At 36.7% G+C, this 21095-nt stretch overlaps 1 protein-coding gene across 5 annotated transcripts in view; it reads left to right on the forward strand.

Moving 5' to 3' along the window:
* The window catches only part of nin (ninein), a 70827-nt gene that overhangs the window by 28440 nt on the left and 21292 nt on the right, over positions 1-21095 (forward strand). For 3 of the 5 annotated variants that reach the window (XM_002936591.5, XM_004917167.3, XM_018096700.2), the window contains exons 5-20: positions 7372-7411; positions 8565-8755; positions 9732-9878; positions 10910-11074; positions 11181-11317; positions 12143-12283; positions 12678-12852; positions 12977-13087; positions 13437-13526; positions 13641-13779; positions 14936-15057; positions 15320-16029; positions 17141-19027; positions 19682-19807; positions 20140-20209; positions 20326-20541. In XM_002936591.5, coding sequence (XP_002936637.3) covers positions 7372-7411; positions 8565-8755; positions 9732-9878; positions 10910-11074; positions 11181-11317; positions 12143-12283; positions 12678-12852; positions 12977-13087; positions 13437-13526; positions 13641-13779; positions 14936-15057; positions 15320-16029; positions 17141-19027; positions 19682-19807; positions 20140-20209; positions 20326-20541 — 4467 coding nt within the window. Of the gene's footprint in view, positions 1-3895; positions 3958-7371; positions 7412-8564; positions 8756-9731; positions 9879-10909; positions 11075-11180; positions 11318-12142; positions 12284-12677; positions 12853-12976; positions 13088-13436; positions 13527-13640; positions 13780-14935; positions 15058-15319; positions 16030-17140; positions 19028-19681; positions 19808-20139; positions 20210-20325; positions 20542-21095 lie in introns of those variants that run through there. The other 2 variants (XM_031892105.1, XM_004917168.4) reach the window with 2 other exon arrangements.

Consider the following 21095-nt stretch of genomic DNA (forward strand, 5'->3'; position numbering starts at 1 on the left):
CGCAAGGCCTTTATCTCTTCCACGCCTGGCCTTGACAAATAGAGAAGAACATTCTGTATATTTCATGCTTTTTTTATTTTTTATTTTAGACAGTCGTGGAGGAATATTGAGTATATTGATTGTTCTTATATCTAAAGGGATTATGTTATTTTTATGGTGTAGTTTTTATTACTAAATTACACTGTGTGCATTTCAAATAAGTCTGCCATTTAAAATTTTATTCTTGAACCAATAAATATATATATTTTTTTAGTTGTGATATTGGTGCGTAGGCAACTATCTCAGGTTATTGTGCTTGACCTTTCAGAATAAGCCAGCACTGCACAATGCAACTGCTTTTAGATAAGCTATTGTATTTTCTACTCCCATGTAACTGGAGGAGTCATGGCCGGACTTGGGTGTTTTACTATTTAGTGCTATTCTCATATCCGTGGGAGCATTTTTAGCAATATGGGTGTCAAGAGCTGTTATCCTGTTACCTTCCCATAGTTCTGTTGATAGGCTGCTGGGGGAGGGAGAGAGGTAACATCACTCCAACTTGCAATGCAGCAATAAAGAGTGTCTAAAGCCACATGGCTGAGGACACCTGGGAACATGTCTAGCCCCATGTCAGATTTAAAAAGTAAACAAGTGAGCTAAGGGGCATGCATTTGCGCCCTGGAGTATGGTAAATGACCCATTTAGTCTATTCAAAGAGTTTATCAGTTAAACTCTGATTCTTGCATGAAGAGAGGTAGACTGTTGAGAGGAATACACTGAAAAAAAAGTTCATTATTATAGAATTATATTTAGAAAGTTTCTTATTTTCATGAAATCTTATATTCAATTTACATTTTTGCACTAGTTCCCCTTAATTTAGTTTTTAATTTGTACTTAACTTGCTTTTCTAACACTATATAATTTAGTGGCCCACTATAAAAACTAAGCTAACATCTTCCTAAATGTCTAATTTTTGGCTTTTGTGAAGAGTAGAATATTGTTTTGGAGTAGAAGACTCCTAAATACAGTTCAAGCTGAACTCGGTTTTGTTAACTAAACAATGTAGGTTTTGTGAAAGAGATGGGTTGGGAGCCAAATTTAGTAATTCAGTCATGCAGATACAGTTAGAAGAATATGATCTATTATAAAAATGAATAATACACACACAGCTTAAGCCAAGTTTTGTAGAGCTTGGGCATCAAGAAGCCTCAATGTTTTTGGTATATCATATGTTTAGGAGGTATTCTGGTACTGCTACTTTTTGTAATATTGTTGATGTTGTGTGCTTCTTGTACATAAATATAGTAATGTAAATAATAGCAGTTAAGAAACAAAACATATAATTTAGACCTAAAAACAAGCAATTGTAAAACATACAGTCCATTACAGTATTCTTTTTCACAGTACAGGTATGGGACCTTTTTATCCAGAATGCTCGGGACCTGGTGTTTTCTGGATAAGGGATCTTTCCATAATTTGTATCTTAAGTCTGCTATAAATCATTTAAATATTGAATAAACCCAATAGGCTTGTTTTGCCTCCAATAAGGATCAATTATACCTTAGTTGGAATAGTGTTTTATTACAGAGAAAAAGAAAATCATTTTTAAAAATTAGAATTATTTGCTTATAATGGAGTCTATGGGAGATGGCCTTTCTGTAATTTGGAACTTTCTGGATAACGGGTTTCCGGATAAGGGATCCCATACCTGTATATGGGTTAGCATTAGAATTCTGTGAGGTCTCACCAGACCTATATAGAACTGTATGAGCCCCTTCTCCATTGTGCATGAACATTATGTGTCCAAATTACAGTTTTTCTTAGTGCCATAGGAAAAAGCATTTATGCTGTTTGCATAAAAAGACCATAGATCAGGTGCTGTAGATTTTAAGTTTCTGGTCAGCTGTTTAATGTATGCCATGTGTTTTGTTACAACAATGGCAATGTGTATTATAAATGATAGAGTTGCCCGCCAGTACACAAAGATTAACTTACTACCATCCCCACAATTTTTATTACTATTATTATTTATAAAGAACTGACATATTTATGTTTTACTTTACTGTGATTTACCATAATCACATGATATACACAATCATATCAGTGCCTTAGTCTAAGGCCCTTATTACATTCACAAACGGGTTTATTTTATCTGGTGCCATTCTGTTCCAATATTCATTGTTCCCTTAAATATAATCTTTGTATAAGGGTGAAAACACATGGGGCAATTAGTCACTGCGACTACAATAGCACCATCTAATGGTGGCGACTTACCCTCCATAGGCTGGTATACAAGTTTCTGCGACTAATCGTGCAACAGTTTGTGGAGCACTAATTACCCACCGTGACTTTTTAAAAGGTTGTGGAGACCCTGGGTTGTCTTCATCCTAAGCCTTCATTTGAGTATAAAGATGACTATATCTGTGCTTTATCATCTGTGCAAATATTTTCACCATTCAGCTAACCCAAAAATAAGAATGTTGTTTCAGGGTTATAAATAAACTTCTAAGTCCTTGGGGTTGTACAGTTTTTAATGAATGTTTCTTTAGTTAATAAATGGCGAAACCCAGAACTTACTGTTCTTTTAATATCAGAATCACATGCATGTTCTTAAACCAGTATTTACAATAATTCATATAAATGCTCACTTAGTTTAGCTAGGTGCTAATGTGGTGAAGAATTTCATAAATAATAGTGGCTTAGAAAGCTCATATGTATTTACTTACTTCCAGTGTGCCTGTTGTGTTTTGTACTGTGAGTGAGGTGCAAGGGCAAGTCCAAAGTCCATGTGCCAAGTCCAAATGCATTCAGTTCACTATCTGTGCAAATTTTCATATTTAAGGGATATTTAATTACCATAAATACCATTTTGCCCACGTCAGCTAATGAAGAATTTTGTCACCCAAAAATAATTTTCTTTATTTAGTTGTGATTATCTCTCCTTCAGTACAGGTTCCCTCTAGTATGTCTTTCAGTGTGTGTAACCATCTGCTTACCCAGTAAAATCAATGACACTCACAACCTGGTAGCAGTTTGTGTTACAAATTATATAGAACCCCTGACTGCAAGTACACACAAATTAAGTTTGATGTTTAAAAATGAAACATAAATTTACTGTGTTGTACCAATTTGTTAGGCATCCCTTAATGACTTCAATTGCTAACTTGGGACCTTGGTCCCTTGATCCTTTTCCTCAGGGTGCGTTCTGCAGAGTTTGCAGATTACATTTCCTTTTTATTCCTCCCCATGGATACCCTGTGTTACCCTGAACATTTGCATTAGTGGTACAGAACAACTTCAGCATTTTTGATACATGTATGGGATGGGTTCTAGGAACCCGCTATCCAGAAAATTTAAAAAATGATTTTCTTTTTCTCTGTAATAATAACACAGTACCTTTGTACTTGATCCCAACTAAAGTGTACTTAAAGCATATTAGAGGTTAAACCATCCAGTTGGGTTTAATTAATATTTAAAAACTTTTTAGTAGACCTAAGTTATAGAGATCCAAATTATGGATCTCAGGGAAACCCAGGCCATGAGCATTCTGCATAACAGATCCCATGTCTGTACTGTGCATGCACACTCATTGAACACAGGGTAACCATGGGAATAGGATATAAAATGACCAGTGCAAACTCTGCAGAAGGCTGGGCTCCAAGATTAGTGATTAGAGTAGGGGGTGCCTAAGAATTTGTCACCCCCTCAGTGAGTTTTTTGTGCCTCTGCTTACTCTATTGGAAAGCAATAGTCCTGTCATTTGCAGGAAAAAGGTTTATGCAACATTTATTCCACTTTGCTGTTTTAACATCAGCACATCCCGAAGCCGTTGGCACAGTTCAGTTACTGTATTTTGGAAGATCGGTACCTGGCCAACAGAAATTGCAAACTGGCAAATGGCAGGCTTTCTTTTCAAGTGAAGCACATATTGAACACCTCCTTGAAATGGCACAACCATTGTTTTGTCCAGTTGGCCAGGTAACCTACAGTATTACCTCAGTTCCCCTGAAGTCATGAGGAAGTACTAGTGGTATTACTGGTACTAGTTTGGGCGTTTGTCAGTGCCAGCCATTATGTATGAGACAATTTTTGCCTGTCATTTTATTCCCATCAAAATGTCTTTATACTGTAGCATTTGCACTTTAGAATTTTATCAGCAGGACTGAATACTAATATATTGTAAGTGTTGTAAGAGCTCTGAAATTATTTTAAAACTGGCCTGTACCAGGTCACTCTCTCTGTTTTAAAGGCTGCTTAGACTTCTAGCAAAATGCTGCCAGTTTAATTGGTTTCTGGACATTAGAAATCTGAGCCCAATAAAATAATTGCAGAGCATAGTAGAGAAGCACAAATGAGGCGTGGAGAGATAGAAGGGATGGTATATATTTAGAAAATAATATACATCCGTGGCCAGCACACCCTTCAATGTTTAATCAAAAATTTATTGAAAATATATTGTTAAAACCGACGTTTCGGTCCTCATTAGGACCTTTTTTTTTTTTATCCTTGAGAAAGGTCCTAATGAGGACCGAAACGTCGGTTTTAACAATATATTTTCAATACATTTTTGATAAAACATTGAAGGGTGTGCTGGCCACGGATGATTATTATTTTCTGTATATACATAATTTAATTGCCTGGGTGCAGTCCGAAACAATGCAATAATGTATTATAGATAGATAGATGTATATGATATACAGTGGTGTGAAAAACTATTTGCCCCCTTCCTGATTTCTTATTCTTTTGCATGTTTGTCACACTTAAATGTTTCTGCTCATCAAAAACCGTTAACTATTAGTCAAAGATAACATAATTGAACACAAAATGCAGTTTTTAAATGAAGGTTTACGTTATTAAGGGAGAAAAAAAACTCCAAATCTACATGGCCCTCTGTGAAAAAGTGATTGCCCCCCTTGTTAAAAAATAACTTAACTGTGGTTTATCAATTTCAATTTTCAATTTCAATATCAATTTCTGTAGTCACCCCCAGGCCTGATTACTGCCACACCTGTTTCAATCAAGAAATCACTTAAATAGGAGCTACCTGACACAGAGAAGTAGACCTCAAAAGCTAGACATCATGCCAAGATCCAAAGAAATTCAGGAACAAATGAGAACAAAAGTAATTGAGATCTATCAGTCTGGTAAAGGTTATAAAGCCATTTCTAAAGCTTTGGGACTCCAGCGAACCACAGTGAGAGCCATTATCCACAAATGGCACAAACATGGAACAGTGGTGAACCTTCCCAGGAGTGGCCGGCCGACCAAAATTACCCCAAGAGCGCAGAGACAACTCATCCGAGAGGCCACAAAAGACCCCAGGACAACATCTAAAGAACTGCAGGCCTCACTTGCCTGAATTAAGGGCAGTGTTCACGACTCCACCATAAGAAAGAGACTGGGCAAAAACGGCACAAACCACTTTTAAGCAAAAAGAACATTAAGGTTCGTCTCAATTTTGCTAAAAAACATCTCAATGATTGCCAAGACTTTTGGGAAAATACCTTGTGGACCGACGAGACAAAAGTTGAACTTTTTGGAAGGTGCGTGTCCCGTTACATCTGGCGTAAAAGTAACACCGCATTTCAGAAAAAGAACATCATACCAACATTAAAATATGGTGGTGGTAGTGTGATGGTCTGGGGTTGTTTTGCTGCTTCAGGACCAGGAAGGCTTGCTGTGATAGATGGAACCATGAATTCTACTGTCTACCAAAAAATCCTGAAGGAGAATGTCCGGCCATCTGTTCGTCAACTCAAGCTGAAGCGATCTTGGGTGCTGCAGCAGGACAATGACCCAAAACACACCAGCAAATCCACCTCTGAATGGCTGAAGAAAAACAAAATGAAGACTTTGGAGTGGCCTAGTCAAAGTCCTGACCTGAATCCTATTGAGATGTTGTGGCATGACCTTAAAAAGGTGGTTCATGCTAGAAAACCCTCAAATAAAGCTGAATTACAACAATTCTGCAAAGATGAGTGGGCCAAAATTCCTCCAGAGCGATGTAAAAGACTCGTTGCAAGTTATCGCAAATGCTTGATTGCAGTTATTGCTGCTAAGGGTGGCCCAACCAGTTATTAGGTTCAGGGGGCAATTACTTTTTCACACAGGGCCATGTAGGTTTGGATTTTTTTTCTCCCTAAATAATAAAAACCCTCATTTAAAAACTGCATTTTGTGTTTACTTGTGTTATCTTTGACTAATAGTTAAATGTGTTTGATGATCAGAAACATTTTGTGTGACAAACATGCAAAAGTATAAGAAATCAGGAAGGGGGCAAATAGTTTTTCACACCACTGTATATGACTGTGCTGCTTGCATGTAGCCACCTAGATGGGGCCTGAAGCTGACTGCTTAGCGATAAGCTAGTAGGGTATGATCCTATGGGGATAAAATTAAAACATATGCAACATTTTCTATGGTCCCTTTCTATTCTGCATTACTATTTCTCTTTCTGTTTTTTCTCACTAATTCTACAATTCTCAAGGGGAGAAAGAAAAAGGAAAGGAATGGGAAGAGCAAAGTGAGAAAGAATGGATTATTTAATAAATAATATATATTAAAAAATGTGAGCAATTGATTAGAAATTCTGCACAAATAGCACAGGAAAATTTAGGATATCGCTGCTTGCCACAACACATTCTGTAGCGAGAAGTCATGCAGTTTAAAGACAACCAGCATTGTCACACGCCTCAGTAACCTCTTAAATTAGTCCTATATTCTGCAGCAGAACAAAGGTCTATCTTCAGCAGCAGATGTCACAGCGTAGGATGGTTGTTACAAAAAATGGCTGCAATAAGTAAACGGCACGAGTTGCAGATGCTTTGGTGGGTCCTGGTCAAGAAAGCAAGACCTCTGGCCATCTGTTTTTAAGCCCTGCAGAGCATGTGTGTGTACACAAAGCAGGCCCTGAAATCTTTCCTTTCTAAACCGATGCTCTGTAATATGTGTGACCTCCAATCCAGCTGCAGTATAGTGCAAATCTGTGTGACAATAGCTCAGTACAACACTAAGGTACTTGCTCCATAGCAACAATTAAAGTCACCTTTTGTTCTCTTGACACACATTGGCAGCCATTTTGGAATAATTTTGACCTTTGACCTTTTTCCATCCTCTTCTCTGTGAAGAAAAGCTGCTGTCAGGCCCCATTATAGTAATAAAATGGAAGTAAATGGAGCTGGGTGGTTTAGTTTAGGCACTAGCAGCTGAGATGAATAATAGAGGCCTTGATAAAAGCTGGCAATGGGTACTTCTTTTTTCCTTGCATCTGAACACAGCATAGCTAATGTCTAATCAGCTGGTTTTTTTTTGTAATCAGGGAATTAACATACAATCTTCACCTTCAGTTTTTCCAATTAATATCCAGTATGTTTGTATTTCATTTTGTTTTAGCCGTGGAAGAGTGAAGATGTAGAAGAATTTACAGCAGAAGGTAAAAATCAATCAAACATTTCTTCCTTGAAAAGAAAATTTAGGGAAAAAAATACATCTATGAAACAATTAATATTAAAATAAAATACACTTTATTTCAAATAAAAAGTAAGCACAAATTTCTTTGTATCACTATTTTGCTTCATTCATAAATAGATACTAACATTAACAATTTTGTTGTCCCACCAATATATATAATACATAATGCATTCCCTGATGTTGCATTTTCCTAGATCTTACACCATTTTTCCTCTGAAGAATGTAAAATAGCGGTTCTACTGTATATATAACTATCACTTTAAACTATCCCTTAATGCAAACATATTTACTTTTTTTTATTTACTTTTTTTATTATATTTAATTTTTTTTAAATAATAGTCTATGGTGTTGAAGGAAACCAGCCAATAACAACACAATGGGGTATGTTTATCATGCTGTGTAAAAAGTGGAGTAAAACATCACCGTTGATGTTGTTCATAGCAGCCAATCAGATGCTTTGATTTGGTTTTCTAGCTGTTGAAATCTAATTGCTGATTCGTTGCCCTGGGCAACTTTACCGGTAATGCTTTTCTCCATTTTTTTAAACATCATGATAACTATACCCCAATATCTCATTCAAGCTCCCTATGCGGGCACAATTAACTTACTATGCTTTATAGGTTAGTTTGTAACGTAATTATTGTAAGAAGAATCATTTTGAGATTTTCTGATTTGTAGTCTCTGATGTTGCCTAGATATAAGAGCAGTTGCCTAGAGCAGACTCTTTTTAGACTTGATTGCTGGCATCAGATTTCATCATTATTTTAAATATGATAGGCTTTGAATTAAATTTAGAAACTAACCCCTTTTTCCAAGTTATGTGCTTCTAATAAAATTTAGAATTTAAGCCTAGTATGCCATTAATAAATGAGAGCAATGGGTTAGATCTGCATGAGCATAAGGAATATAAATGTTTTTTTTGGTTGGGTGGGTATTTTCCCAACATACCATAAAACATGGAAAACTGCCCAGTAAATGTGTATTGTTAAACCAGCCCTGCAGCACGTTCACTTCTCTCATAGCCATCGGCCGGCAGTTGCCAACCTGCCTTGTGGCTGATGACCAAGCAGGCTCATTCACATTTGTTTCAGTTGTGTGTATTTTTACATTTTTAGGCCAGTTAAGATTTTGGAACCCTGATGACCTCAGTGCTTCTCAGAATGTGTGCACTACAGACCATGAATGGGTGGAAGAGAAGTTGCAGTTGATCTGCGAAGACCTTGGTATCACCCGAAACGATTACTTAAATAGGAAAAAGCTCATCTCTATATGCGAACAGTATGGTTTGAAGAACTTGGACAAAGAGGTAAATAGTACGAACTCAAATAAATAATCAGGGCACAATCCACAATACTCTCAGGGAAGAATTACAGTATTTTTTGTTTACAAAATTGTACAGACAGTCAGGCTCCCATAGCAAATAATCACTAAATATCACCCAACATACAATAAAATACAGTGCTATTCAATGGAAAGGTTTTTCTGGACATTTTGTCATGTGTTTATTATAACTATATTTTCATGCCTGGTGCGCTACTGCCCTTAAAATAGGTTTCTGCAGTATCATTTGCTGACTGGGCATTTAGCATTTGTGCAGAGCAAACTTCATTGTTTATTGACTGTCATTTAGTCCTGAGGGAAGAAGAATGTCAGACTGCACATATATGTGCAAATGTTGCACAAAGTCAGCACGTTTGAATGATGAACCTATCATTCAAACGAGTCGACCATTATATAATGATCCACTATGCTAAACTACCACACCTGACAATCTTAGTAAGCCCAGACTTAAAAAAAAAAAAAAAAGGAAGGAGAGCTAAGAATTACTTTTAAACGCTATTTTTACATTAGATAAATAATAGGGCTATTCTTAAGCTGTGCTTAATTAAGAAAGCCCTCTTGTCCTTCCACCACTGAAACGAAATCAGTTCTTGTTTCCTTCTTGAACAGCATTTTAAAAAGTACAGCTTCCCTTTCTGCTCCCAGGTCAGACTGCCCTCTGACTGCCTGTTGGTTTAAGAGATGCTAAACTTGTATCAAAGATTAAATGTATGATAGCGACTTCCATTGTAACTGGAAGTCACATGAAAATTGCATTTTATCTAATGAATATTTGGGCTGTAGGACACTGAGGGTTTAGTAAAGTCATTAAGTTGTTACTCTCTGGTACATTCTATTAAGGTCCTTTATGCGCAGTCCTTATGAAATAGATTGACAGCACAATGTTCTTTCGTTTGCAAGCAGTATATAGGTTTTTACATCTGCAACTTACTTCATTACAGACCCTGGAAGATGTGATTCAGAATCTAGATCAAGAGAAAACAATGAGCCTTCAGGATTTTTTCTATGAAGTCTGTAAAAATAGCAAACCTTTAATTCCATCATCCTCAACCCCCTACCGTCAACTAAAGAGGCACCTTTCTATGCCGGTAATTAATTATTCATCTTTCTTTTCATTTATAAAACTAAATGTTAGATTAACTATTGGGTTTTTTTTAGGAGGGGGTGTCTAAAATTATGAATTAAATTTTCCTATTTGCATTAAAGAAAACAAGCTATTATATTATGCAAAACTACAATATTTTGCAGCATTCAAGACTATATTAAAAGTAGTTTTTACGCATCTTAAGGTATTTAAGGTACTTTAATTGTAAGCTCTACGCAGCAGGGACCTCCTTTCTACTGTGTATATTCTCTGTGTATTTATACTTATTCATTGTATTTATTATAATACTTAATCTCCCTGTGTGTAATTTTGTATATTGCAAGATTGTTCAGCGCTGCATAGCTTGTTGCGCTTTAGAAATTATCCATGCATACACTTTCCCTTTTGCAGTTCAGGAGACTATAATCTGGCATGCTGTTGAAAGGCTGCATTAACAGCTGTATTCACCACTTACTTTTTCCAGCTCTATTCTTTATTTGGGGTTCTACTTTGTTTGCAATTGTGCATGCATTTTGGGTACAGGGTAAATTTTGGGTACTGTAATAATAAAACAGTACCTTGTACTTGATCCCAACTAAGATATAATTAATCATTATTGGGGGCAAAACAATCCTATTGGGTTTATTCACTATTTAAATGATTTTTTAGTAGACTTAAGGTATGGAGATTACAGAAAGATCCCTTATCCGGAAAACCCCAGGTTCCAAGCATTCTGGATAACAGATCCCATACCTGTACTACAGTGAGCAAGTTCAGGTGGGAAAGTTCCTAGAAGGAAAGTGGGCTCTAATAAGACAGCCTACTGAATTACCAAAAACAGAAAGAAAATTCAATTTTTATTTGTTTTTATAATTTATAAAATTTATAAAAATTGAATTGAAAAATAAAATATTTTGTATACATTTTTGCTTTCTGTTTTTGGTACTTCAGTTTTTTTTTCTAGAGCAGCATGGAACTTTGCCATACTTATGAACTGACAAATGATTTTGTCCCATTTTTCTTGTGAATTTTCAGGCTTATGATGAGAGTGGAAGACGAACAATAACTCCATCGTCCATGGGGGCTGTTGGTATCCGCTTACTATCTAAGCTTGATGATGGAACAGGCTATGGTTCAGTTGAAGACCTCATAGATCTTTGGCAAGAAGAAGGAATAGAAAATAGCCAAGCCATACTTAAGGTTCTGAACCTGAGAAGTTATCAGCTCTGTGAAGCCTTGTTGAGTTGATTTTAGTTGGACTTCGTTGTACAAAAATAATAATTACATTGCATTCTGTGTTTTTTAGGCTCTGGATTTCAATGTAGAAGGTAAAATTAACCTTATGGAGCTTACAATGATCCTGGAACATGAGCTACTGATGACCAAAAATGAGGTGTATCAGGCTGCAGTTATCAGCTTCCGTTCAGAGATCAGGCACTTATTGTAAGTTTGTATTCCATTTTCTTTATTATGGTGTATCAGGCCTTGCTGTATGAACAAATTATGAATGACTGCCATCCAGTTATCTAATGCCCCCCCAAGATCTTAGTAACCAGAGGCTCCTAGCACATATGGGACTTTTGATTTTACAAACACATTAATAAAATTAATTAATGTTGAGGCAGTGTTATTTACTCAAGATCTCCTTAAAGAGATACTGACACCAGAAATGAAACCATTTTTACATCTGCCATAACATTGTCTTTGCATGCAGTATTTGTCCAAGCTTTTACATTCCCTAACTGATCCCCCTTGTTCCTCTATGAGGGGGCAGCCATATTTGTCCAGCAGGAGGCCGTTGGCATTAGAAGCTGTAACTGACAGGCTGAGAAGGGACAGTCAGGTTGGCAAAACAGTCAGGTTTTGGGATTTCAAGTAACAATTACTTACAAAAGCAGCCCTATCAGTAAAAAATTATCAACACGACCTATAGGCAACTTTTTATGTAGATTTATATTTGAAAAAGTTGTTTTTTCGTGTCAGTATCACTTTAACACTATTACTAATGAGCACAAATGGTGACCTTCTAGTGTGACCACATCAGAGAGCTATTTGCAAAAAATGCTACATTTGTACAGGTATATTGTTATTGAAAGATAAATTGTTTTTTATTTCTAATTGTAAAAGTAGTTAAGAAACATATTTGATAACTCAATAGGGCTTTTTCTTTCCTAGATACTGGTACAGTATCTAGGGGAGTGTGTACAGTGCTATTCAGAAGAAACTAAGAATTTCCTATTTTTTCACCTTTATTGTCTTTTTTCCCAGGGAACAAGCTGATCAAGCTGCCAGAGAGAGAGAGAAGCTTCGCTCTGATCTGGATAAGAATGAAAAATTGAAAAGCCAGATGGCCTCAGAGGTGGATGATCATCACGCAGAAATTGAACGGCAAAATGAATACAATCTTAGGTATGGTTCATTTTCATTAATCTGCATAAATGCTGGGCTTTCCTAAAAAGCCATATAGCTAACAAAATGGAAAATAGAGCAGTATGGAAAATATATATTTTTTATAACTTTAATAATTATGAAACCAGAACATTAAATAAAATGTTAATGTCCTAAATGTATATTCCTTCAAATATGAGTAAAATTATATATGGCCTTATGCCATAGATGGAGAATTATAAAGGCTTGGAGGAGCCACAACTTAATTAAAAAACTGGCTGTATGCAATCTTAAGATCTTACATAGAAAGCCATCTATTGGTGGCCTTCTGAAACATAAATTTCGCCCTCATCATCCGCTGACTATTTTGCATCAGACTGTTGACTGTATTTTCTCTTTTTTTTAACCTGTACAGGAAACTGGATGAAGAATACAAGGAAAGAACAGAAAATTTGAAAAATGAACTGCGGAAAGAGAGAGACCAGATTTTACAGCAGAGTGCAAAACATCGTTTTGAACTGGAACAAGAACTTGATAAGGCAAAGGCAGAGGAAAACTACCTCAGAGACAGACTTAATTTGTGCTTAAAGGTAGGAACCATGTGTGTATTCTTTGCAACTCCAAGGGCTGAGACTTAAGTATTAGTCATTTCTCTGTAGCCCTTAAATTCATGTGGTATGTGTTGATGATGTGGGTGATTTATCATGGTTTTAGGAAAGCTGTCGTTTAGAAACTGAATTGTTGCAAGCGTCAGAAAAGCTCACCGAGTATGAATCACTGGCATGCAAACTGCAGAGAAGCTTGGATAATATCATGCGGGAAAAGGTTAGTGAAGCCAAGAGATCTGCTTATAACTGTAACTGTGGATATATAATTTTTCCATGACAGGAATGTTCAAAAATGTAAGAACAGAAATCACTATTACACCATACTTTTTATATGGTAAAATTTGTATGTTTGACACAATATTCTATTCTTGAGTTCTATAGTCTATGGAAAATCCAGTACATTGCCAGTATTTCCAACACTCTTAGAATTCACTGCCTGTCTTTAAAATCAGGTCTTTAAATCAAGAAATTAGCATTTGAAAGTTAAAACGAAACTATGGTGCTTCAGTTCTTTGTGGCCTGCAATTCCCATATTTGGTATCATGCCTTTGTGTTTGATATTGTAGTTTGGTGATATGGATCCCAGCTGTATGGAGTTCCTTAGTCAAGAGGAAAGGTTAGAACAAATGAGAAAGGAGTATGAGCTCCAACGAAGGGTAAGTTATTGAAAATGGATGGCAAGTCAGATCAACAGCTTTATGAGTGCTTTTAACCCTTCCCCCATTTTCTATGCCTGTAAATACCAAATCTCTTCTTTTGCTTTGGGTCAGGAGCTGCAGGACCGCATTGATGAACTTCAGCTGGAACTTGAAGACTACCGTACACATGGTGTCAGGGGATCAAGAAGATCACTGAAAAAATCCTTGTTGGAAGAAATGGACAATAAAAATTACACAGAAACCGATCAGGGTAAATGGATGGAACTGCCTATATTTCTCTATAGCTGTAGAAGTGCAAACCAGTCAGGCCCACTGTATGTTACATTTTCTGATTTCCCTTGCAGACACTATTTTTTTACATCAGGCCCTGCCCCAGTGGAGTTTACAATCTATGGTCCCTATTACATTTACACACAGTGGGGTCAATTTTATCAGGAGCCAGTTAACCTGCCTGTATGTTTTGGAGCATGGGAGAAAACTGTAGTAACCTGAGGAAATCCATGTGCATACATACTACTTACAGTGGGATCCCCAACCTTTTTAACCCATGAACAACATTTAAATACAAGAAAGGTTGGGGAGCAAATTCCTGGGGGTGAGCAAAAAAAGCTGTAACTAGTTATTTTGTAGCCCATATGTGGACTGGCAGCCTACAGGAGGCTCTGTTTGATAGTACCCATGGTCTTTATGCCTCCAAACTTTGTCTCCAAGTTTGAAATTCAAGAATGAAGATCTGCTTTGAGGCCACTGGGAGCAACATCAAATGGGGTGTCGAGCAACATATTGCTCACGAGCCACTGGTTGGGGATCACTGACTTACAGATAATACCCTGGCTGGGGACCCCAGTGCTACCCCACTGAACTACTTGCTAACTTTATAGTATGATAGACAAGCCCATACACATTTTTACAAGCAAGGAGACCACACGCACCAATATTATTATACAAACCTAGTTTTGTTCGATATTCAGTGCGTGTATGGCGGATCGACGAGATGCCCGATATCACAAAGAAAAATCTGCGTTTAGGGCTGAATCGTCAGGTGGAGGTAGAATGCCTATTGTTTCTACCTCCATATATGACGATTCAGCTTCGAACATCAGTGGAGGGAACAAATGATCTTTCCTGCGACCAATGGTCACAGGAAACATCGTAATTGTAAGGTGTATGGCCACCTTTAGAAAAGGTCTCTGGACATGAAGTGTGTGAATGTGTAGGATTACTGAGGGAAATAAGAGACAGACACATGGATATGAATGACAGCAAAAGTCCCACTGAATTCCTGTATGATGGACTGCTATGGAAACACCTTTCACTTTTTCATCCTTAGAATATTTTTACTAGCAATACAATAGTGGGGTGGGCAGATGAACACATTCTTTAAAATTCCATTGCTTATTCTGCAGGTATTGGACCAGAAGATTGTCCCCCATTAAACATGAGCATAGAGGCAGAAATGGCTATTGAACAAATGAGGGAGCAGCATAACCGGGAAGTGGAACAACTGACAACTGAACTTCAGTCCAAAGTAAGGTTGCTTTAATTATTGTCCTGAAGATTATATGTCTGTTTAAAGTTTTGTGAATGGTATTAAGCCCCTTATTCATTTCACTGGCAGACACTTGGTCAGGGGAATGATACTCACACATAAAGTAGATAAAGTAGAGGGCTGATTCGAGCGAAGGGGCTGGTTCTCCACATGTGGCATTACACCTACAGGACAACAGTAGCTAACCTTCTGTAACATTTGGGATGGCCTCACAGTGATGTGATGATTTTGTTTATTGCAGACGACTCATTGTGAAGAACAACTGAAAGAAATGAAATCTTTATTTGACAAAGAGAAAGCTATTCTCAAGGAGCAGTTTGAAGAAGAGATTCAGAAAGCAGAGGTGCAATTACGATTTCTTCAAATGCAGCATGCTGAATTGGAAGCTGACATTGTGAAACTTAAAGATGAGCAGTATAGGATAGTATGTGAACACAAGAGTGAGATAAGCAACAGAGAAGATTTGTTTAATGAGCAAAAGGGCCTCCTAGAAGAACAGGAGGCTGCCTTACAGAAGCAGCTAGCAGAAAATAAACAGACTTTCTTAAAGGAAAAAGAGGAGTTTGCACTTACAAAAAAAGAGACTGAAAAGGAGACAGAGACCAAATTATATGCACTCACAGAAAAGTTTGAAACAGAGAAAAAACAGTTAGAGCAAAGTTTCAAGGAACAAATTGCAAGTCTAACAGCAAAACAGAAGGCTGCCTTACAGAATGAGCTAGCTCAAGCTAAACAGACTTTGCTTTTGGAGAAAGAAGAGTTTGCACAAACAGTAGAGAAGGATACAGAGGCCAAAATGATTGCACTAACAAGAAAGTCTGAAGAGGAGAAAAGACAGCTTGAGCAGAGTTTCCGGGAACAACTTGCAAGGATAACGGAAAGACAGCAGTCTGAAAAAGAAGACTGGGCAAAGCATTCAGAAAACCATCATCACGAACTGCAGAAGGAAAGGTGAGCAGCATGTATACATTTTCTATATATATCATAAATATAGCATGTCTATTTGAGGTTGATTAAGTTATATCCTTTTTATACCGACCCAAGACTTTTGCAGCTAAAGCAAAAACCATCTGTTTAGGTGAAGCTTCTAACAGTCAGAAGTTGACAACCACTTACAAACCTCTACAACCTCTGTTAAACTGTTTGATTGATCAACATATAAGAAAATAAATATGCCCCCAGTAATGCTATTCCCTCTAATAAATAATTATGCTAATACCTCCTTTTGGCTTGCAAACAGAAGCAGAGCTAATAGAGGGGAGTAATGACTTATTTAAGCCTGGGTAAAAGAAATAAAAATATTGAATTATGTAGGGGAAACTATTTCTAAGGCTACTGAGAGTAGATTGTGTGCAGTTACATGGGTGAAAAAAAAATGAGTTTAACCCAACCAAATGAAACACCAATTCACATTTATATACACATACTTATACAGACGTATCCATACACTCACATATACACCAGTTCACTATAGTCGTGGATACTATGCTTGTTCAAGAAATCATCCAAGCCAAAGCCATTAATATCTGCCATTAAAATCACTCAGCAGGGCATTTTACAACCTCACTGCCCTCACCTTTAAGAACCACCTACTCTCTTTAATTGAAAGTTCTGTTCCTCTAGTCTAAATGGGTGGCCTCTGGTGTTCTGATCTTTTCTATAAAAAGGATGCAAGTTTGTATAAGCAGGTACTAAAGTGCATTAAAATGACCTACAAAAAATCATGTTTCAAATTTAATTTGTGTACAGATTTGTTGGGCAATGCTGAAAATGTAGCTAGATGGGGGGTGGCGAATCTCCCTAAATGCTATCTTTGTAATATTTTTTGTGCTCTAAAATGTGACCTGTGTTACAGAATATAACATTTCATGATAAGTTTAAAGATGTGCTTGTATAATTTATTTAAATTGGTAATGATTTATTTTTTTCAAATTGCTTCCTCTGAATGTTTATTTATTTATGATCATCATTTACCTTTTAACGGTAATTTGGAATTCCTTTGCATAGAATTCCTCAAAGATGAACTAAAATGTAAGTAATATTCTGTGTTAACCACGTTTAGGATTAAAATGGAAACAGAGTATGACAAAAGAATATCAGATATGGAATTTCGGTTTTCTAAGGACTTTGAAGCAACAATGAAGAACCATGAGGAGGCTTTAGCAAAGCTTGAAGACAAGTACCAAAGTAACCTAAGAGATCTCACAGATAAGCACACAGAAGAAAAATCTCAGTGGGAATTTGAAAAAGAAGAGATTATTCAAGATGGTTTAGAGGCCCAGGAAAGACTGAGGGAAAGACTAGAAAAAGATAAATTTGAAGCCTGCTCTGCACTTATACAAGAAAAAGTACACCTGGAGAAGACTTACAAAGAGTATATAAATAACTTAGTTGTTGAAAAAGAACAGGTAGAGAAAGACTTAGAAAATCTGATGGTTAATTCAAAAAAGGAAGAAAGTCAATTATCTGCTAAGATCAGTCAACTAGAAAATGATCTGCAAGAGGAGCTCACAGAGCGGGATGAACAGTTGTGCCAAGCTGAGAAAAATCTTCTGGTCCTTACGGAAACTATTGGAAAACTGGAAAGTGAGCATAAACTGGAAAAAGAGCATCTTTGTTCCAAACTGGAAAAGTCTGAGGAACAATATAAAGAAGCTTGTGATAAAGCAGAAGAAAAGAAAGAAGGTATGGTTGTCGAAATCTCCAGGCTTCAGAGCACCATCACTGGACTGCAAAATGAGATTAGTTCTTTATCTATACTTCAAGGAAATTATCACTTAATGCAGATAGAGAATGAAGAGCTGAAAAATCTTGTAACACATCTCCAGAATAATGCATGCATGGAAGAGGACATGATTGTTTTAAAAAATCTGCAGAATGTTCATGAGCAAACAGTCAAAGAAAATGTCAGGCTTGTTTCAGAGATTTCTAAACTACGTAAGAAGCTTGACCAGTGTAAGACTGGTAAGAATTGGCTTCCAGAACCGCATAATGGATGTCAGACAGAAAAAAAACAGAAATTAGGGGTCACAGAAAATGAGGACAGCCACAGTGTTGAAGGTGACCATTTCAGCCACTCTGTGGAGACCTTGGAAGATTTCAACCTGAGGCTTCAAAGCAAAATTAAAGAGCTTGAAAATACCACAGAGGCATTGACTAAAATGGAAAAAAGCTATGAGAATGCTAAAGCTGAGTATGGTCATCTTCAGACTCAGATGCTTCAAATGCAAGAAAAGATGCAGCAAGTAACTTTAGAAAACGAGCTTATGAAAAAAGTAATAAGTTCAGAGGAGTTTACGGTTCCAGACCTCGAACAAACTGCTCTCACCGTTCCAGGGTTGAAACTGATCTTAGCAGTTGCCAAGAAAGAAAATTTGCAGCTTCAAGAAAAATTAAATTACATGGAGCTTAAAAATGTGGAAGCGGTGAACAACAACAGAGAACTTTCCTCTGAAGTACTTTGGTTGCAAAAAGAGATTCAAAACATGGAGGAAATAGCAGAAGCCTCGCTGAAACTAGAAAACATGTATGAGGAGACAAAGAAAGAAAATAGTAAACTAATGGTGCTTGTTGCAAATCTAGAGGAGAAGGTTAGTGATATGGAAGCAAAACAGTGCATGAGACTTCAGTATGCAGATAAAGAGATTCAAGCATTCGAATGTACCTCTGAAACTAATATGGTGGAACACCACACCAAGAATGTTAATGAATGTTCTCCAAGGAATATGAAACACCTCAAAACACAGGATGAAAATGATACAAAATCTATAGTAAGCCCCAAAAGACAGCATAATCAGGGGAATGATATAGCGAACCTTGTGGGGAAAGGAAGACTAGAAGTCCTCAGCCAACGGAACAAGACTATGCAAATGGAAAGAGAACCAAACATTTTAGAATCCCATATGTTGGAAAAGCACAGTGAAAGGCAGAAGAGAGTTGAGTTTCTGAGGTAATATCCACATGTACTTTTTGTTGGCTTCTTCCTCTCATCAAGATTCTCAGCTTCCGTACTGCTTTCTACGCTTCTAGAACTAACACTTTCATGAATTAACAGCAGTGACCTTCGTCTGTCATGGTTAACACGTTAACCTAAACTAGAACCTGATGTAATTGCTTTATATCTTTCTTGGGGTTTGCGGGCCTTTAAAGTAATACTAAACAAACTAAGATACGTTGTTTGTCTGCCATTATGGAAGAACAGCTTGTATGAGCAATATTTTCTGTATCATATGTGTGCAATAGTAGTTAATTCACATGACAAAAGCAGTTTTGCTATATGCACCTAATGCTGCAAACAGCATTGGAGGGCATGACAAATCATGTATTTTCATTACACTGATGAAGTATTTTCAACACTGAGGTGTTGTTTTTTTTTCTTTGCAGCATTGGCACAGAGAACTATAGCATTTATTTTAATCATATTAACCAACAATAAAAGCTTTCTGCTATGAAAACTGCATGTTTAAAATGTAGCTTCTGAGTATTTGGACTATGGCACAAGGGGCATTTTGACCTCCTCAGAGCTCTCACAGGGACCTGTAAAAGTATACAAGGCACTTCACTATTGCCTTGTGCTATCATTATCATTTTTTTTTCTCTTAAGATCTGAGAACAAAAAACTTAAAGAAGAAAATCTTGCATTGAAATCTGAAATAAGCACCTTAGAAGATGATGGTGAAATTAATAATGAGAAAATAAAAGATCTCCAGGATGCATGCGAGGAAATGTGGTAATTATGTTGTGCTATTTTACTCAGAACCCTGTCTTTGGAAGTGGATGCAGCAAACATTGACTTTTTGGGGCCCTATAGAGTAGCTGTTGTATCATAAGGGAAATAATTTCACTCACACCACATTTTTATCAGAGAAAGGGCTATGAGTGCTACTTGTAAGTAGCTTAACAGCTGTAGTGCTATTTATAAATAATTGGGTATATTGTCCCACCACCAATAAGGCAAGCTGTGGTACTACTAAGTTTTTACACATCATTCTTTCAGTTAATGAATCCATCAGTGCCTTAAACATTTCTGAATGTAACGTCTGTATACCTTTTATACTGCAGGGTAAACCTAGAGACTGTACAGAATGAGAAAGGTGCACTTCAGAAGGTGGCAGAAAGCCTATCAAAACAGGTCAGTATTATGAGAGAATCCACAAAACTATTAAATGGTGCTAACTTTATTATATACTGTAGATCTCTTAGGCTTAGTAGTTCTACAACTCCAAAACTTTTATTTATTTTGTCTAGGTGTCTGAATTGAAAACCAAAAACCAGCACCTTGATTCTGAAAATGCAGAACTGAGCGTAAAGAACGCAAAAAATCAAGCAGATCTTCAGGATCTGAACCGTAGGCTTGTGGCTTTCCTGAAGCAGAAGGATAAGAAAGATGCTACCAAGGTCATTGAGGAGTGGCAAAGAGAGAGGAGTCGGATAAATGACGAGCTTGAAAGTTACAGGGCAAAGGTATTATTAATGCGTCCAAATTATTCAGTATTAGTAGCTTCCAAAATATGGGAATGTATGGTCAAATGCAAAATCTAAAACAGAAGCTTTTTTCTTTTTTCACTTACTCCTGTGCTTTTTTCATGTGAAACATGGGACAGTTGCTTATTCTAATCTCTAGGCCTCACCTGTGGAAGACATTGCAACCTTAAAATGAAGACTGTTGAGGGAATGTAATAAACTATTGTAATGGAAAGAAAAAAAATAGTAATGCAAACATTTCCCCTCTTCTCATAGTTAATATATGTTTTGTAAAACAACCACCAACAGAAAAAAATGATTGTGTGTTTTGTTGATGTGCCCAATGTAGTGTATGTAATAAAATATTAATTAAAAAGCAGTTTGCACTTAAAAGAGTATGCCATCTTCAAAGTGTGCAAAGTTCAGTTATAATTTGCACTTTATTACATGGAATAATGTAAATTTTTATTCTTAGTTTTGAAAATATTCTTTTTTTCTGTAGTTTATTACATACCCATTAATATCGGCATTCAAGTGCCATGTGTAATGTTTTG

This window comes from Xenopus tropicalis, chromosome 8 (assembly GCF_000004195.4).
Source record: "Xenopus tropicalis strain Nigerian chromosome 8, UCB_Xtro_10.0, whole genome shotgun sequence".
NCBI classification, from domain to species: Eukaryota; Metazoa; Chordata; class Amphibia; order Anura; family Pipidae; genus Xenopus; species Xenopus tropicalis.